General features: G+C 36.6%; 1 protein-coding gene across 10 annotated transcripts in view; it reads left to right on the forward strand.

Moving 5' to 3' along the window:
• TTLL7 (tubulin tyrosine ligase like 7) overlaps positions 1-17,762 on the forward strand; it is a 134,075-nt gene that overhangs the window by 71,860 nt on the left and 44,453 nt on the right. For all 10 annotated transcript variants that reach the window (XR_011438854.1, XM_005610468.4, XM_001497543.7 and 7 more), the window contains exons 11-14: positions 4,096-4,243; positions 4,329-4,402; positions 5,519-5,654; positions 13,092-13,178. Coding sequence is in view for 9 of the 10 variants with exons in the window: in XM_005610468.4 (XP_005610525.2) it covers positions 4,096-4,243; positions 4,329-4,402; positions 5,519-5,654; positions 13,092-13,178 (445 nt within the window). In the remaining variant the exon portion in view is untranslated. The remainder of the gene's footprint in view (positions 1-4,095; positions 4,244-4,328; positions 4,403-5,518; positions 5,655-13,091; positions 13,179-17,762) is intronic.

Genomic DNA, 17,762 nt, shown 5'->3' on the forward strand with positions numbered 1-17,762 from the left:
GATTTCAATTCCTTTGGATATATACCCAGAAGTGGCATTGCCGGATCAATGGAATACACTTGGGCTAGTTGCAGTGTACATGATCATGGATGTCAAATATTTGAAATGCTGTTTATGTGGGAAAGCTTTTGGCTCATTATGAAAGAAATCTGTTAGAAGTTTAACTGTACTGCTTAATGAAGCCGTGACTTGTCTGCCATTGTAAGTGTTCAAACAGCATTTAGGGTGTTGGATTAAAGGACCTCTGAGGTCGTTTAAGCTCTGGGATGTTATCATTTCAATCAATTCGAATTGTCTTTCCAAGAATTCTAGAAGAGTTGTGGGATGCTTCCAAGCAATTTACTTCTTTTAAATGTTTCCAAGTATTTAGCAGGTACCTGATTGAGAAGTAGCTTTATATGGAAAGCATCATTTAAAAAAGAGATTGACATATAAACTTGTTCGAAAATTTTCATATGGCCCCTTCTTTTGCCTGATCAAAGAATGATTTGCCTAAATTCTCCTGATATTTCAGTTATCCTAAAAGAAATGAATAGAAAGGAAAGAGATGTAAAATGGGAAGTTTTTATTTATTTAGCTTACACAAGTGCATCAAGTATTTCAGATTATTTAATATGCCTATATACTTTTTTTTTTTTTTTTTTTTGCATTTACTGTTATCGTATATGTAGGCCTGGTGGGTTTTTAAATTTTTTTGGCATGTCTTTTGACTTTGCCACTGATGGTACCAATTCAGGACAGTGTCTATGGGTTCTTTTGATCTTCTTAAAAGTGAGATATATACAGTTTAAACAGTGAGACATTTCTAGACTTGAAACTAAGGGAGAGTTGGAGTTCATCTTCCTTATTTTTCTTAGTGCTGTTCCACTAAGAGAATTTATCACAGTTCTTATAATTTTGAGCACATGCTAATAAAGCTTATGTTGCAGAGGTGCCTTTTCTCTCCAACCAGATGGAGAGCTCTGGGGGCATATATGTGTTAGACTTGTATTTCACTGTGAACAGGTGACTATGATGGGTACATCATAGTTGCATAAGCAGGAACTAGAAACACTAGGAAAATTCTTGCCTATGTTAAATATTAATGGATTAATTTTCATATGGACTGTTGTAATTTTGGATAGAATAAATTCTATGATTCCAGAAATTCCCTGTTTATATTCATTTTAATCAGATGTTGGAATGATCTTTTTTTCGTTGTATAGTCTTTCTGCCCAAGAACCTAAATGGATTTCTATTGCCAACACCTAGTCTAAGCTCTTTGCGTAATATAACTTAACCTTAGCTTTTCCATCTTATTTTCTATTTCTCTCCAACCCAAAGTGTTTTAGTTAAGCTGATTATATCATAATTTCCCCCACATATCTTGCCCATTCCCACTGATGATTTATTCTGTTTCCTACCCTGAATATCTTTCCTTACTACCTATGACTCAAATCCCATCTTTTTTATGACATCTTCCTTTAAGCCCCAATTAACCTTTCCTTTCTTTGAGCTCCAAGAGGAATTATAGTCTACATAGTAGGTGACGTGTCACTTTGTTTACTCCCTTATGCTCTGTGCTGTTTTACTTGGACATGGCTGATTTTTCTTTTCAATTTGATTTAAGTTCCTTGTGGAAAAATGCTGATTAAAATGCTAAGTGAATAGAGATCTTTTAGTCTTTTGTTAAATTTTATTCTGGACTAAGAGTTGTTAGTGCTGATTTATGCCTATATTGATAGAAATGCAAGCACAGTTTTTAGAATGGCAATATTCCCAAAGGCCAGAATATGGGACCATTCCTCTAAAGAAAAATGTCTTGGTGTGATTGGCTTTTCTTTGTTTCTTAATGTGTTTGGAGGAAGTTTGAGTGCTTATTCCTGTTACTCCTCTGTTAGTGTATGCCTGAACTGTTAGTGTAGCAGCGTCCTTGTCTGTGAGTGTCTTGTTTGCTGTGGATGTGCACATAGGTCTACTTTCATTTCTTTCACAGTGTTCTCAACATAATATTCCTAATCCTTTTTTATTCTCTCTTCCTCTTTTCTGTCCTTCCTTTTTTTCTTCCTCTCTGCAATTTTTTCCTTATTGATTATTTCGTCTTTCTTCCTCTCAATTCTTTTTCTTCTTCATCTTCATCTATTCTCTTCTTTCCCTGAACAGAGGAAACTCAGCCAAATTTAGTATTCATGATTAGAAAAATGATATTCTCAATCATCCAGTCACTGAATTCAGAAATCTTGTTGTCATCTCAGGTTCATCCCTCTTTGTTATTCCTCGCATCTAATTAATCACCAGAGCACGTTCACTCTTCCTCCAAAATAATCCTTCAAATCTTTCCTTTTTCTCTAATCCTACTGCTGCTTCACTGGTCCAGGCCCTTATATTTCATATTTGCTAATGAAGTAGCATCCATCTGTTTTAGTCTATTTGGGCTGCTGTAACAAAATACCACAGACTGAATAGCTTATAAAGAAAAGAAATTGTTTTTCACAGTTCTGGAGGTTTGTAGTCCAAGATCAGCGTGCCAGCATGGTTGGGTGAGGGCCCTCTTCTGGGCCACAGGCTTCTCATTGTATTCTCACGTGGCACAAGGGGCTAGGGAACTCTCAGGAGCCTCTTTTATAAGGCACTAATCCCTTTTAAGAGGGTTCTACCCTGATGACCTAATCACCTCCAAAGGTCCCACCTACTAATACCTCACCTTTGGAGGTTAGTATTTCAACATATGAATTTTGGAGGGGCACAAATATTCAGACCATAGCCCATTTTAATTGTCTGCTTCTTTTCTCATCCACTGCTAAGCCACTGTACATGATGCCACGGGCATAATCTTTAAAAGATGCAAATATTTATACCCTTCTTCTTTTCAAATTCACCCACCCCACCATTGCCTCAAGTTCAGTTTGAGACTCAATAAGCTGATATTAAAGCCCTTGTGATTAGCTGAATTTCCTACATTTGTCCATAACTCCAGCCATACTGAATGACTTGCAATTTTCTGGATGTGTTTATTCGTTTTCTCAAATTATTCCTTCTGTTCTACCCCCCTGTTGAACTCCTGCCACTCAAACCTCAATGTTGTCACAAAGGAGAATAGATCAGTTACAACACTCCTGCAAGTTCAAGTTGAGGGTGGTTCATACTTGAGGCAAAAGAACACTCATTATTATCTAGGGCCTTGGCCCCGTATTCTCAGTGCAGTCTCCTGATGAATTGAATGGGACCACATGTAAACGTAGGCACTTCTTTTACCTCTCCACACTAGAAGCTGGCCTGATGGCCTCCTTGTACCATTGCCTTTGGTTTACACCTTCCTCTGGGCACTACCAGGCTACTGACAGTGGGAAACATGGAAAATAAGCTCAAGGATGAGAACTCTGTTTTTCCTTAAGTCTAGGGGTAGAATTGGCTTTTCCTTTCCTTTTTTTCCTGGGGTCCACCTTGTTCCTGTTAGTACCTTCAAGGGTGATCTGTAAGAATGCACAATGGAGGGAGTGGTGAGAAGAGACCTCAGGTTTATCTGATTGCACCAGCTACATGGAAGGGAAGAGAGAGAAGAGATGTTCAGAGGAAAGTAATCTCACAACAGGACTTTTCCTATAAAAATCAGACAGCTGTAAGTAAATTTTCATGATAGGGGAAAAATGAGAAGAACTATACAGACATTTTCAAATAAATAATGACTGTTAGACTGGGTGGTCAGTGTCAGTGAGAGTGCTTAAATATAAATGAAATTAGTTGAAGGAGGAGAAAGGAACCAACATTTATTAAGGACCTATTAACGCCACAAGTTAATCCTTATAGGAACTCTGGGAGGGAAACGTTATTGTTAATATTTAATAGATGGGGAAGCAGACTCAGCAGATAATTGACCTAAGATTGTGCAGCTAGTAAGTTGCTATACTGTTTCCATCTTATCTTCTTACCTTCAGGACTTCTGTTTACTATATGAAGACCTGTATTTGGTGGATCGTTAGATGAATATAATGTATATACGTAAATTTAATAAACATTGATTCCTATCCCCACTGTTTCTCCTGCCAATTCCCCTCACAGGGATAAGATCTGAGCTTATTTGAATTCTAGAACATGGTTTTGTGTTTTATATTGTAGAACCAGTGATAAAAGGAGAAACTTGGCCAAACAAAAAGCTGAGGCTCAAAGGAGACTTTATGGTCAAAATTCAATAAAAAGGCTCCTGCCAGGTTCCTCAGACTGGGAACAGCAGAGACACCAGTTGGAGAGGCGGAAAGAAGAGTTGGTATGAAAATTTTCACAATGTACCCCTGATTTGAATTGCATAATTCATCTGTCAGGTATTACTTGTAAAATTTATTTATTTCTAGAAAGAGAGACTTGCTCAAGTACGAAAGCAAATCTTGAAAGAAGAACACGAAAATCGACATATGGGGAATTATAGGTAACTGTTCTTCCATTTTTTAATAGATTGAAGAAGTGTAGTGTGAAAACAATGTCTACATTTTTTAAACTTTTAGGCTTATTTTAAGCGCTGTTTATTTCATTCTGACAAAGTGGTTTTTGCTTAACATCTTTCCAGAAAGAAAAGATAGCAAGTAGATGGGTCAAACTTGGGAGAGCTCCTACTAACCAGCCTCGAGGCTGGCTGTATGAAGTCTTTTAAACCTGATATTATCCTGTGATCTTATTTGCTTATAATGTGGTGTTTTGAGAAAGTCAGGTTTTAGGTCTGCTGGTATTCTTTCTGTCAATTCAAAGTGGTTTCTATACTTTGTTCTAAAGTCAAATGTATCAGGAGCCAGGCAAATAATGAAAATGTTTGAAGGAGCCGAGCCAGGTATGAGACAATAGAGAGGGGTGTGGACTGTGCTGAACTGAACTGGAACCCCTCCATAGTACTATCACCTTTGACAGGAGAAAAGGGAACCCCCTAAGCTCCTTGTGTTCCTGGAAAGACCTCCCCTTCTCCCAAGCTTTGACACTGACTCAGCAGAATTAGGAGGATTTGAAGCCATAGAGCTTCTCGGACTCCTGGTAAGATGTTCTTTCCTGGCCTTAACACCATCAACAGTAGTGATCAGGACACATTTCTCTCACTGTGCCCCTGTCCAATTCTCTTTACTGGAGAGGCAAATTCCACCACCCCCAAAGAAAGCAGCATGATTAATCTCTACATTCTTGTGTAGTTCAGTAACCACACTAAGTCCAAAACTTCCGAATTATTCCTCATCACCTAAACTCTCTGCCATAAAGTTCTGTATTTCTCCAATTTGCTCAATTGTAATTCTTCTCCAACCAGCTTTCCCCAACCAAATCCTTATACCATATCTTCTGGAACTACATTGTTTAATGATAATTCTCTAGATAAACTTTAATTTGTGCAGGTAACAGAAGAAAATTCTTGAGTTTCTTGTCACTGTCTTCATCTTTATTTCTAGCACCTATTAAAGTAACTGGCACAGAATAAGTGGTCAAGGATTATCTATGTAGTTGACCTTAACTCTTGGGGCTATGATAGCTTCTTTTAAACAAGTTGGTTTATCTGATTTTATTGTAGACGAATTTATCCTCCTGAAGATAAAACACTACTTGAAAAGTATGAAAATTTGTTGGCTGTTGCCTTCCAGACCTTCCTTTCAGGAAGAGCAGCTTTATTCCAGCGAGAGCTGAATAATCCTTTGAAAAGGATGAAGGTAAAGGAATGAGGGTTTATAAAGAAAAAAAAGAATGAAGCCAAACAATATGTCTTTGAAAACGACCCACGTTAGTCTCACATATAAAAACATTTTACTTTTAAGATGCAATTTCCTTCCATTTTAACAGTTGGTAACATTTCATAACCAACTCAGTAATTTTATAAATAATATATTGTCTAACAGGACAAATTATGCGAGAGAGAATGTTGATATTATGTTGTAATATCAATCTATTGTAATAAGCATGTCTTATTACAGAGATGTGTATATGTAACTGAATAAAAAAATTCATTGAATTAACCCAGTGGTTTGTGACGCTCTCATTATTTGGATTGTAACTAACATTATACAGTTTTTGTTTTTCTGATACTGTATAGACCTGGCATATGAGAAGTAATTAAAACACACACACACATATATATATATATACATACACAGGAAATGATCTGTTTACCTTACTTAAGAGGTCTATAAGTTATCTATTGCAGGAACATAATAAACGACTTCATTTGTTTGTTCATTATCTTGTAATCTTGGCTGAGCTCAGTTGAATGGTTCTTCTGCTGGTCTTGTTTGAAGTGAATCATAGAGTTGTATTTATCTGAAAGGACAGTTGGGGCTAGAAACCCAAGATGGTTTTACTCACATGTCTGGCACCTCACTTGAGATGGCTGGGACATCTGGGGAGCTAGCTGGTTGTTTCTTTCTCTCTGCATGGTTCTTTCACCAAAGTAGCCAGATCTGTTAATATGGTAGCTTGGGGTTCCAAACGGGAGAATTTCAAGAGGACAAGCCTAGTGTGCAGGTGCTAGTCAAGCCTCTGCTTGCATCATGCTTGCTAATGTCCCTTTGGGCAAATAAGCTTATGTGGGCCTGTTAAAACTGTTTGTGCTTTGTTTTACTGGACATCTTCCTACAGTGATATACCCCAAGTATCTTGGATGCCCTGTTATATTGAATGATCCAAAAACCATGTTAAAGTCTATTATAGATAGACTTTGCTATGGTCTTTTGGCTCAGATTCTGCAACAGAAAGTTATAAAGCCACTTTAAAGCTGGTTAGGCCTAAGACACAGAAGCAGAAGGAATAACGTAGACCCCAATACTCTTTACCTCCAACTTTCTGTCTTTTGACGTATTCAAGTGTTTCCACCCTTCAAATTACGTTTTGTGGTCCTTTTGTTTTTCTTGACCCTGGCAGTGAGAGAGCTTCGTTCGTTTCCCTTCACCTGTTCTGCAGAGTTATTTCTCTCTCCTGTGGATCCAGGATCTGTTCCATCTTCTCATTACCCTGCTTGCCCACCCCCACTTTTTCTGCTAGAAAACCTAGGGATTTTGGGGCCGGCCCGGTGGCGCAGCGGTTAAGTTCGCACGTTCCGCTTCTCGGCGGCCCGGGGTTCGCTGGTTCGGATCCGGGGTGCGGACATGGCACTGCTTGGCAGCCATGCTGTGGTAGGCGTCCCACGTATAAACTAGAGGAAGATGGGCACGGATGTTAGCTCAGAGCCAGGCTTCCTCAGCAAAAAGAGGAGGACTGGCAGTAGTTAGCTGAGGGCTAATCTTCCTCCAAAAAAAAAAAAAAAGAAAACCTGGGGATTTTGGAGCCAGATAGACCTAGATTCAAATTCCAGCTCCCCCACATGTTACTTTTGTAAGCTTGGGCTAAACTATTTGATCAATAGTTTTCTCATCACTAAAATAGTAGTGTTAAACTGTGCTTGACAGGTTGGTTGTGGAAATAAAGTCGAGGTTAATTAAAATAGTCTATTTAAAGTAACTGGCACATAATAAATAGGCTTTAAATCTTAATTCTCTTCTTCCCTCTAGTCCTCAAAATCTAGTTTAAATGCCACCACTTCGTCTTCTCTGTGAGCCTATTACACGAATTCATATACAAGTTTGTGCAAATTCTTATATGCATTCTTATACAAATATCACACTATCTTCATTACTGTTGCTTTGTAGTGTTTGTTGAATTCAGGTGGTGTAAATCCTCCAATTTTTTCTTTTTTCAAATCCTTTTGGCTTTTCTAGATCCTTTTGCATTTCCATATAAATTTTGGAATTGACTTGAAAATTTAAAAAAAAAGGCTGCTGGGATTTTAATTGGGACTCTGAATAATCTATAAAATAAATTCTTGTAAATTAACAATATTGAGTCTTCTGATCCATTACTATGGCATATCTCCCCATCTACTTGAATCTTTAATTACTCAGCTATACTTGTGATTTTTGGTGTAGTTCTTGCACATATTTTATTGAATTTATTTTTAAGTATTTGATGTATTTGCTACTATTGCAAATAAATAATTTTTTTTTTTTTGAGAAAGATTAGCCCTGAGCTAACATCCACTGCCAAACCTCCTCTTTTTTGCTGAGGAAGACTGGCCCTGAGCTAACATCTGTGCCCGTGTTCCTCTACTTTATACGTGGGACGCCTATCACAGCATGGCTTTTGCCAAGCGGTGCCTTGTCTGCGCCTGGGATCCGAACCGGCGAATCCCGGGCCACCGAAGCAGAACGTGCACACTTAACTGTTGTGCCACCAGGCTGTCCCAACAAATAAATAATTTTTAAACATTTTCATGTTTCTGGTTTGTTGCTAGGTTGTACATATCTGATTATTCTTGTATATTACCCTTATATCCAGCAATTTTTATATATTGTATTAACTGCCATTTAAAATTATTTTCTGATTTTTATTTGTTATATATAAGTTTGTTGCTTAATTTCTATACATTAAAAATTTTGCTATTTTATTTTTGCTAAGGATTTTTAATTTACTTGATTGGTACTAGGAAACATTCTGATTTCAATCTTGAAGATGGATTGAGACTTGCTTTTATGTCTCAGTATAGTACTTAGTTTAGTGAGTGTTCCGAGTCTACTTGAAAAAAACAATGTGTATACTACAGGTGTTGGTTGTAGAGATTTGTACTTGTCATTTAAGTAAATTTGGCTATTAGTGTTGTTCAAATATTCTATATCTTTTCTGATTTTTTGGCCTCCTTGTACTAACAATTCCTGAGAGAGATTTGTTAAAACTTCCAAGTGTGATTGTGGATTTAGTTCTGTCAATTTTTGTTTGATATACTTTGAAGTTATAAAGGTTTCTTCCTCATGAACTCACCTTTTCTATTTTATGATTATGGAATGCTTATCTTTCTCTGGGGTCACACTTCTTGTCTTAGTTTACTTTGTGTGATTAATATAGGCGCGGTTACTGTTTGAATGACATATCTTTTCCATCTGTTTATTTTCAACTCATCAGTGTTCTTATATTTAAAATGTCTCTGGTACACAGCATGTAGTTGGTTATATTTGTTTTAAAATCCAGTCTGGCACCAAGTGTCTTTTAAGCATTTCGCGCAGTTGCTGGTGGAGTTGGATTTATGTTTTCCCTCTTGCTCTTTGTTCTCTATTTTTCCCATCTAGTAATTATTCCTTTAGTCTTTCGGAAAAATTAATTATTTTTGTTATACTATTTTATCTTCACTGTTGGCTTTTAGTTATATTTGTGGAATAATGTGATTTTTAAAGAAATTACAGTATGCATCTTTAAGTCATAATGGTCTACCTTGAATTAGTATTTTACCACTTTGCAGACCACATATGAACCATAAGTTTAATTTCAATTAGTGCCTGCCTTCAGACTTTGTGCTGTTATCATATATTTTACTTTTACATTTGTTACAAACCTCAAAATACATTATTATTGTTGTCCCAGCAGTCAGTGATCTTTAAAGCTTTTCTAAATAGCCTTCATATTTACCCACGTATTTACCCTTTGTTGTGTTCTTCACTCCATCATGCAGATTCAAGCTTTGACAAGGATCATCTTCCTTCAGTTTGAAGAACTGTAATATTTCTTATTCTGTAATAATTCATATTTATGTAATATTTCTGTATTATTTCTGTAATATTTCATATTCCTTGTAACACGAGTGTGGTGGTGATGCATCCTCTCAGTTTTTATTTTGTCTGAAATTATCTTTTCTTTTGACTTCCTTTTTAAATGGTGGTTTATTTAACTGGATATAGAATTCTGTCTTGGCAGCCTTTTTTTTCTTTCAGTACTTTTAAAGATGTCATTTCTTTGTCTTCTGATTTCTATTGTTTCTATTCAGAATTCAGCCATCATTATTTTTGTTTTTCCTCTGAATGTAATATGTCTTTTTTTTCTGGCTGCTTTTTTCTTTTATTTTTAGCATTTTGACTTCAATGTGTCTGTGTGTGTTTTTCTTTGTATTTTACCCTGCCTGTGGTTTTCTCAACTTCTTGAAGCTATGGGTTAATGTCTTTGATTGGTTTTGGGAAAATTCTTCTTCATTATTTCTTCAGATATATCTGCTGCATTATTTTGTATATTGTCTCCTTATGGGCCTCTAATTACAAATATATTAGATGACTGGACAGCGTCCCATATATCTTTGCTGTTCTTTTCTGTTTTACCTTTGCTTCTCTTTTTCTGTGTACTTCAGTTTGGATAATTTCCATTTACATATCTTTTCTGTGTGCAGTCTGCCATTAAGCCTATCTAATCACTTCTTAACTTTAGACTATATCTTAAGAATATCCACTTGGTTTTCTAAACTTCTGTTTCTCTGTTGAAATTCTGCATCTTTCATTGTGTTCATCTTTTCATCAATTTTCTTTAACATGTATATAATACTGTCATGCACCACATAGTGATGTTTCGGTCAATGATGGGCCACGTATACGACAGTGGCCCCATAAGATTAGTACCATATAGACTAGATGTGTAGTAGGCTATACGGTCTAGGTATGTGTAAGGAGACTTTATGATGTTCACAACGAAATTGCCTAACAATGCATTTCTTAGAACGTATCCCCATCATTAAGTGACTCATAACTAGTTATTTTAAAATCCTTGTCCATTTTAGCATCTGGATCATTTATAGACCTGTTTTTATTGATGTTTTTTCCTTGTGATTATAGGTCACATTTTTCCATTATTTTGAAGGTCCTATGATTTTTGTTTGTTTGACAGACATTGTTTATAAAAGAATCATAAATATTAAACTCATAGTGTTTTCTCCAGAAGAAGGCATATATTTTTTCTTTCAGGGTGCTAGGGTGAGGGACTTATCACTTTGAGCCAAATAAAAGTTAAAGAAAAGCAAAAATCAACAAGTGGGACTATATCAAACTTAAAAGCTTCTGCACAGCAAAAGAAACTATCAACAAAATGAAGAGGCAACCTACAAAATGGGAGAATGTTTTTGCAAACCATATATAAGGGGTTAATATCCAAAATATATAAGGAATTCATTCCACTCGGTAACAAAACAAAATCTGTTTTAAAAATGGGCAGAAGAACTAAATAGACATTTTTCTAAGGAAGACATCCAAATGGCCAACAGGTACATGAAAAGATGCTCAACATCACTAATCAACAGGGAAATGTAAATCAAAACCACAATAAGATATCACTTCGCACCTGTTAGAATGACTATCATCAAGAAGAAAAGAAATAACAAGTATCAGCAAGGATGTGGAACAAAGGGAACATTTGTACATGCATGGTGGGAATGTAAATTGGTTCAGCCACTATGAAAAACACTATGGAGGTTCTTAAAAAAATTAGAAATAGATCTACCATAGGATCCAGCAATTCCACTTCTGGCTATGTACCCCAAAGAAATGAAAACAGGGTATCAAAAGAGTTAAATGGACTCCCATGTTTATTGCAATATTATTCACAATAGCCAATATATGGAAACAATCTAAGTGCGTGTGACTGGATGAATGAATAAAGATGATGTGGTGTATCTATACAATGGAATATTATTCAACCAAGAGAAGGAAGGAAACCCTGCCATTCATGACAACGTGAATGGACTTTGAGGACATTATGCTAAGTGAGATAAGTCAGACAGAGAAAGAAAAATAGTGTATGATCTCACTTACATGTTGAATCTAAAAAAGCCAAACTCATAAAAACAGAGTAAAATGGTGGTTACCAGGCTTAGGAGCATGGGGGATTAGGAGAGATGTTGTTTAAGGGTGCGAACTTGAAACTTGTAGTAAATAAGTCTTAGAGATCTAATTCAGAGTATAGTGAATATGGACAACAATATTGCATTATAATCTTCAGACTTGCTAAGAGACTAGATTTAATTATTCCAACCACAAAAAAGAAATGATAATTATGAGATGTGATAGAGGAGCTAACTATATGTAAATGTATCAAATCAACACTTTGTACACCTTAAATCTTCACAATGTTATATGTCAAATATATTTCAATCAAAAAAAGAAAAGCTGAACTAGGTTCAGCCTGGGTTATAGTAGTTTTAGTTTACCTCTGGAATAAAATGCCTTCAGGGTAAAATGCATTCAGTTTTTATTACAGGCCTCATTCTCTATTGGTATTGGTATCTAACAACTGTAAGACTACAGAGAAGTATTTCTGGCTTTCCATCCTCCTACTCCACTACCTACTCACTAAAATTGCTATTGGAGAGAACCAACAGGTAAAGAGAACCAGATCTGTGGGGCTCCTCTAGATGTCACTGTAGCCCACATGACCATTGAAAACTCCATTGGATTCTCTTTGTCCCAGCAGAATCTCTCTGCCTATTACAGACCTGATCTCTGCCCATCTGTGTTCAGACTTGACAAATGACCCTAAAATAGAAAGTGGCTACTCATCTCTGCTCACCTAGGAGGAACTTTTCCCTCTCTGGTATTTAGTTCCTTTACACTACTTTTTATCCACAGCTTTCTGATGTCTTAAAAAATGGGATTGTTTAGTTTATCTGTCTTTTTCTAGCAGTTAGGATGAAAGTATAGTCTATTATGAACTTCCTTCTCCCAAACAGAAGCAGAACTCCTTAAGTTTCTTTTTACTTATCTTGTGCTGCTATCCTTGGAATTTGTTGTAGGATTATTATTTAATCAAAGCTTTATAACAAAAGTCTTTTGGTATTTTTAATAGCTAAACTTTCTTAGAATGGGATGAAGAGTAACTTATTTTACAAATTTCCAGTGCACAGTGAGATTTCTAGTTTCTTCAAAAACTTTTTCTAAGACATAGAAATATAAATCATAAATATATAAATAAAGATGTGATATTTTTATAAGTTAGATAAATAACTCAATGAATATAATCAGTAGATTATACTCCTTTCAGTATAGCTATTATATTGCTATTGCTCTGGTTTGTTCAACATCCACTTGGATGTGATGTTTTTATAACTTTTCCCTTTGATATATATTATTTTTATGGTCATATTTTAGTGAAAATTTCTTTAAGAGAATTTGCCGTGATCCTTTATTTCTCATTTGATCTGAGCAATTTTCATTAAATAGTTTCAGGAATCCTCGTAAAATATTCTATGAAAATTAATGAACTTGGAAAAATTCTGGATGCATTAGTGATCACAGTTTTAACTAAATATTTTTTTTAAGGAGGAAGATATTTTGGATCTTCTGGAGCAATGTGAAATTGATGATGAAAAGCTGATGGGCAAAACTGCCAAGCCTCGAGGACCAAAGGTGCGGTATCTCTACCTTCCTTAGTGTCAGAGTTGTTGCACGACTACTAAGTACAGTTGTTTTTCCCTTTATATTTCTCACTAGAAGAATGAAGGATGCCGCTTTCAAGAAACTGAATGGACTATGTGTCCAGTGCAGATAGAGTTGGGAAGATGATGTTGTCTTACACTCAGAAGTTCTGTTTTGTTAGTTTCCCTCATTTTTTTGATTCTTTCCCTAATGCGAGTGAAAGCCCTATGAGTCAGGGCCAAGAGGGACCCAGAACTAGTACCGTTACTCTGTACTCAGTAGAGGCATACCTCAGAGCTATTGCGGGTTCAGTTCCAGGCCACTGCAATAAAGTGAATATCACAACAAAATGCGTCACATAAATTTTTTGGTTTCCCAGTGCATATAAAAGTTATGTTTACACTATAGTCTATTAAGTGTGAAATTGTATTATATCTAAAAACATTTACATACCTTAATTAAAAAAATTCTTGATTGCTAAAAAATGCTAACCATCATCTGAGACTTGAGCAGGTCACAGTCTTTTTGCTGGTGGAGAGTCTTTTAAGAAATGCAATATGTGTGAACAGCAGTAAAGCAAAGTGCAATAAAACGAGGTATGCCTGTATTAAGTTTTCCTCATATCTCTAAATATATAATTATCAGAGATGTGTGTGGCATGATAGACAAGGCAAATCGTGACTCTGAGGATCCTTGTGGGGAGCCCCATCTTTTGCTGACCCAGCAACATTGAAATATTGTGGTAGTTAAAATAGGTAGAGTTTCTAGGAGTAAATAGAAAGCTGTCATGCTGGCAAAAATGGGCGGGTGTTTGCTTAACCTACATCTGCTCTGTGGTGATGACGTCCATGTGTTCTTTTGTAATGTGTCAAAGCCTTTGCTGTAGAGTAGGAAAGAGTTGAATTTGTAAAATCTTGGAAACTTTTTTCATTCTGCTCTTTTTACTTTGCATTTCAGCAATACTAAGCTATCTCTGTGTCTTTACACACATCATACTCGGTCATGCTGTCATGCTTTTTCCCTGCCTCTGGAATGCCTGCCTATTTTAAAAAAAAATCAATCATTCATTGCTTGATTAGAGACCCCCTCCTAATCCAGCTGAACCATTGCTACCTTTGTGAAATATTCCTTCCCTCCCCAGTTAGACTTGGGTCTTCCTTCCCCTCCTTCTCTTGCTGTGCCACCAATAACACTTTCTTAGAGCAGTTGTGACAAATAATTGTTGGCATGTTTGCCTCGTATGAGCTTGTAAGTTCCTTGGGGGTAGGAAGTATATTTTCATTTTTACATCTCTAGCACCTAGCACGGTGTCTGGCACTTAGTAGGTTCTCAAAAACCATTAGTTAAATTTGTTGAATGTTTCCACTGGACCTCATTGTCTAGTGGAAGAGTAGATAGGTGAACTAAAAACCAGGGTGTATTGTGGCAAGTGATGTAATAAGTGCTACAGCAGCATGGAGAAGAGAGAGATCCATAGACTGTGGATGGCTTCATAAAGGAAGTGCCATTTGAATTGAGTCTTGGAAAACAAGTGGTGCCCTAAACATTTAAGAGGAATGGAAGGACATTTAGGATCGAGGGAACATTAAAGGCAAAGACACGGAGGTGTGACACTGCATAGGGCGTTGGAGAAACAACGAAGAGTTTGGTGTGACTCAAGTGGAAGATTCTCAGAGACTAAAATGGTACAATATGAACCTGGTGAAAGATACACAGTGTCTGGTGGAGACCAGAGACCTTGGATGTCAGGCATTGTTCTTCTGAATTATGTGCTCTATATTGAAGAATTGTGGGGGATATCGTTGGTAATTCCTTTGGGACAAACGTATTTTAGAACATCTGTAAAAGTGAATGCCTTCGTGAATCATTGCTTCACTTTGGAAAACATTGGGAAGTTTCCAAGATTTGTATGTTATTGCAATTCAGCAAACAAGACTTGAGACAACCTGGGGGCACAATATTCGTGGCTGAATGGCAAATGCAAAGGCCCTGAGACGGCCTTCTACTGTATTTTCCTTTGCCTTATCAAAAAAGGCTTATCATCCAAATAAAAATATAACCTCCTGGAGGGCAGAATTCACATTGTATGTTTTTTTTTTCAAACCCTCTTATTCCAGACAAGTAGTAGGAACTAACAATGTACTTGTTGAAATGAAATGAACTGGTTAGTTCCTATAGTTATTAATGCCAGCAGTATTTCAAAGTGGATGAAAGCTGCATAATCAGTCTGAAGTAAAAGCATTTTTATAACTTTTGACTTTATGTATAGTGAGGGTCTGGAGTGAGCCAGACTTCAAAGTAGCCTTTCCTTTTTAGAGAGACATTATCACGTGCCAAACATTGATTTCCAGTGTGTTTATTGATGGAAGAATAATTGAAGATAGTCAAGGTTAAATGAAACTTGTACCAGGAGAAATAACTTTTCACTTATTTGAGAAGCTAAGAAATATTATTGAGGTACATAAATAATAAGCACCACATAAAGTGTTAGCATTGTTCTTTTTCTTCAGCTTAGGTACATGGGTATTTGTTTTATTATTCTTTATACCATTTATATATTTCTTTATATGCCCCAGTTTATAATAAAATTGGACATAAAAGTAAGTAGTATGGTTTGTGTCAAAACCAATGCCAGTTTACAAATTCCATTTTGTAGTTAAGGCACTCTTTAGAGTTTGTGCTGCCATGACTTATTATTAATTATTGCTTGAACAGTGTCTTGGTCAAGAACTCCCAAATGCATATATGGCAGAAAGATTCAGCTCTCCGTTTCCCCTTTTGATTCTTTATATGATCGAATAACTCATTATGTAGTCAAGCTCCTTAAGAAACCTTAAAGCTGTTTGCCTACATGAAGGAAGGCACTGCTAGCAAGCCTGAATGTGCCACTGTTTCTTCTGGGTATGCTAGGCTTCTGAAGAAACATCCTTCCTCTAGAATTCATATTCCCCAAGACTGTCAAAATGTTTGATGATTGTGTACCTGGTAAATGTTTCTATGCATATCTCTTTGAGCATTGTTAGTGCTCAGCAAATATTAGACCATCAAAAGAAGGACATACTTTTAAACACAAGTTGGTACCTTAGTGTATTAAACTACTTTCCTGCTTTGGTTATTTTTCATCCTTTGCAAAGATAGGAACTTTAGGAAGATCATGCTTTGGCTTACTATGTATTCCAGGCACTTTGTGAAATGCTATTTCTCTTTATCTTTCATCCTGTGCTGTTACTCAGAGGATATACCTTATTTCAGTGAAATCCCACGGTAGCCAAGGGTTTCATTATGGCGTATGCTAGCATCGAAACATTTTTGTTTGATTTAACAGAGAACAAGAAACTAGTATACAACTGCAGGAGCCTTTCCCAGCAGGAATAAGAGGCATATGGTGTGTGTAACAAATAGTTTCTGAAAATGATTAAGTTTCAAACTGTCTTGTTGTTGGATGTGCACCTTCTTCTGAAGTGAAGCTGTCCCACTTCCCTTGTCTCTTATTCCTTCAGCTGGCATCATTGGAAACACGTTGATTGGGAGGCTTGGAGACAAGTGATTCTAATAGAGATCTTGGAACATAATAGCGTGACATTTTGAGTCTTTACAGACTTACCCTTCCACGTGGCACCTATCCTCTAAAAAATTCATGCCATACTCATTTTTACATTATATCCCTTTTTTTCATGTAGCACGGGCAAGCAAAAGCAAGGTTGCTCTATTGTGGTCAGACCCTATGGTGTCAAAGTTAGGAATCCTCCAAGAAAAGATATGAGTTGTTCATAACCAATATGGAAAGTGTATACGTAACTAAAAATTTTTATTTGTAAAAATGTCCACAGTGAATTAGATATGTAAGGAATACCTTGCTTCTTGTTGTACACTATTTGAGTGGATCGGCTCATAGGCTCTGTTTTCAGATGTGGACTTAGTTTACTTATAGTGGTCTGTCTAGCTGCTGCTTTCTTATTCTCTTGGCCCCTCTTGGCCCTCCTTCTCCCTTCTTCTCCTCTTATCTCCCTCTCACAAGCACACATATGCACAAGCACACACATAAACACATTTATTGAGTGACTCTGAACATTAATGAAAAAAATTACATCTACGAGTCTTGATGAGTAATGAGTAATCTCTCTGCATGGAGTGAGGAAAAGCTGGTTATGTTTCTGATTTTTATATCTTTTCTCAAATATTTTCTCTATATTGTGTTATTCTTTGTGGATACTCTGGTCCTTTATTCCAGTAATGTAAAAACAACATTTTCCTTGTCATGACTGACCTATATCATTTAAAAAAGAAAATTTTACAGAAACAGAACAATTAGTGAGTAGCATTGTAGGCCAATAGCAGCCACTGTAGCAATAGTACTTTGGGGAATTTTCAGGCTTCAGTGAAAAGCAGAAAGCATAAGTGGGAAATTAAAAATAGTAACTGGGGCTGGCCCAATGACGCAGCGGTTAAGTGCACACGTTCCACTTTGGCAGCCCGGGGTTCGCTCGTTCGGATCCCGGGTGTAGACATGGCGCTACTTGGCACGCCGTGCTATGGTAGGCATCCCACATATAAAGTAGAGGAAGATGGGCACGG

The sequence above is a fragment of the Equus caballus genome, chromosome 5 (genome assembly GCF_041296265.1).
Source record: "Equus caballus isolate H_3958 breed thoroughbred chromosome 5, TB-T2T, whole genome shotgun sequence".
NCBI classification, from domain to species: domain Eukaryota; kingdom Metazoa; phylum Chordata; class Mammalia; order Perissodactyla; family Equidae; genus Equus; species Equus caballus.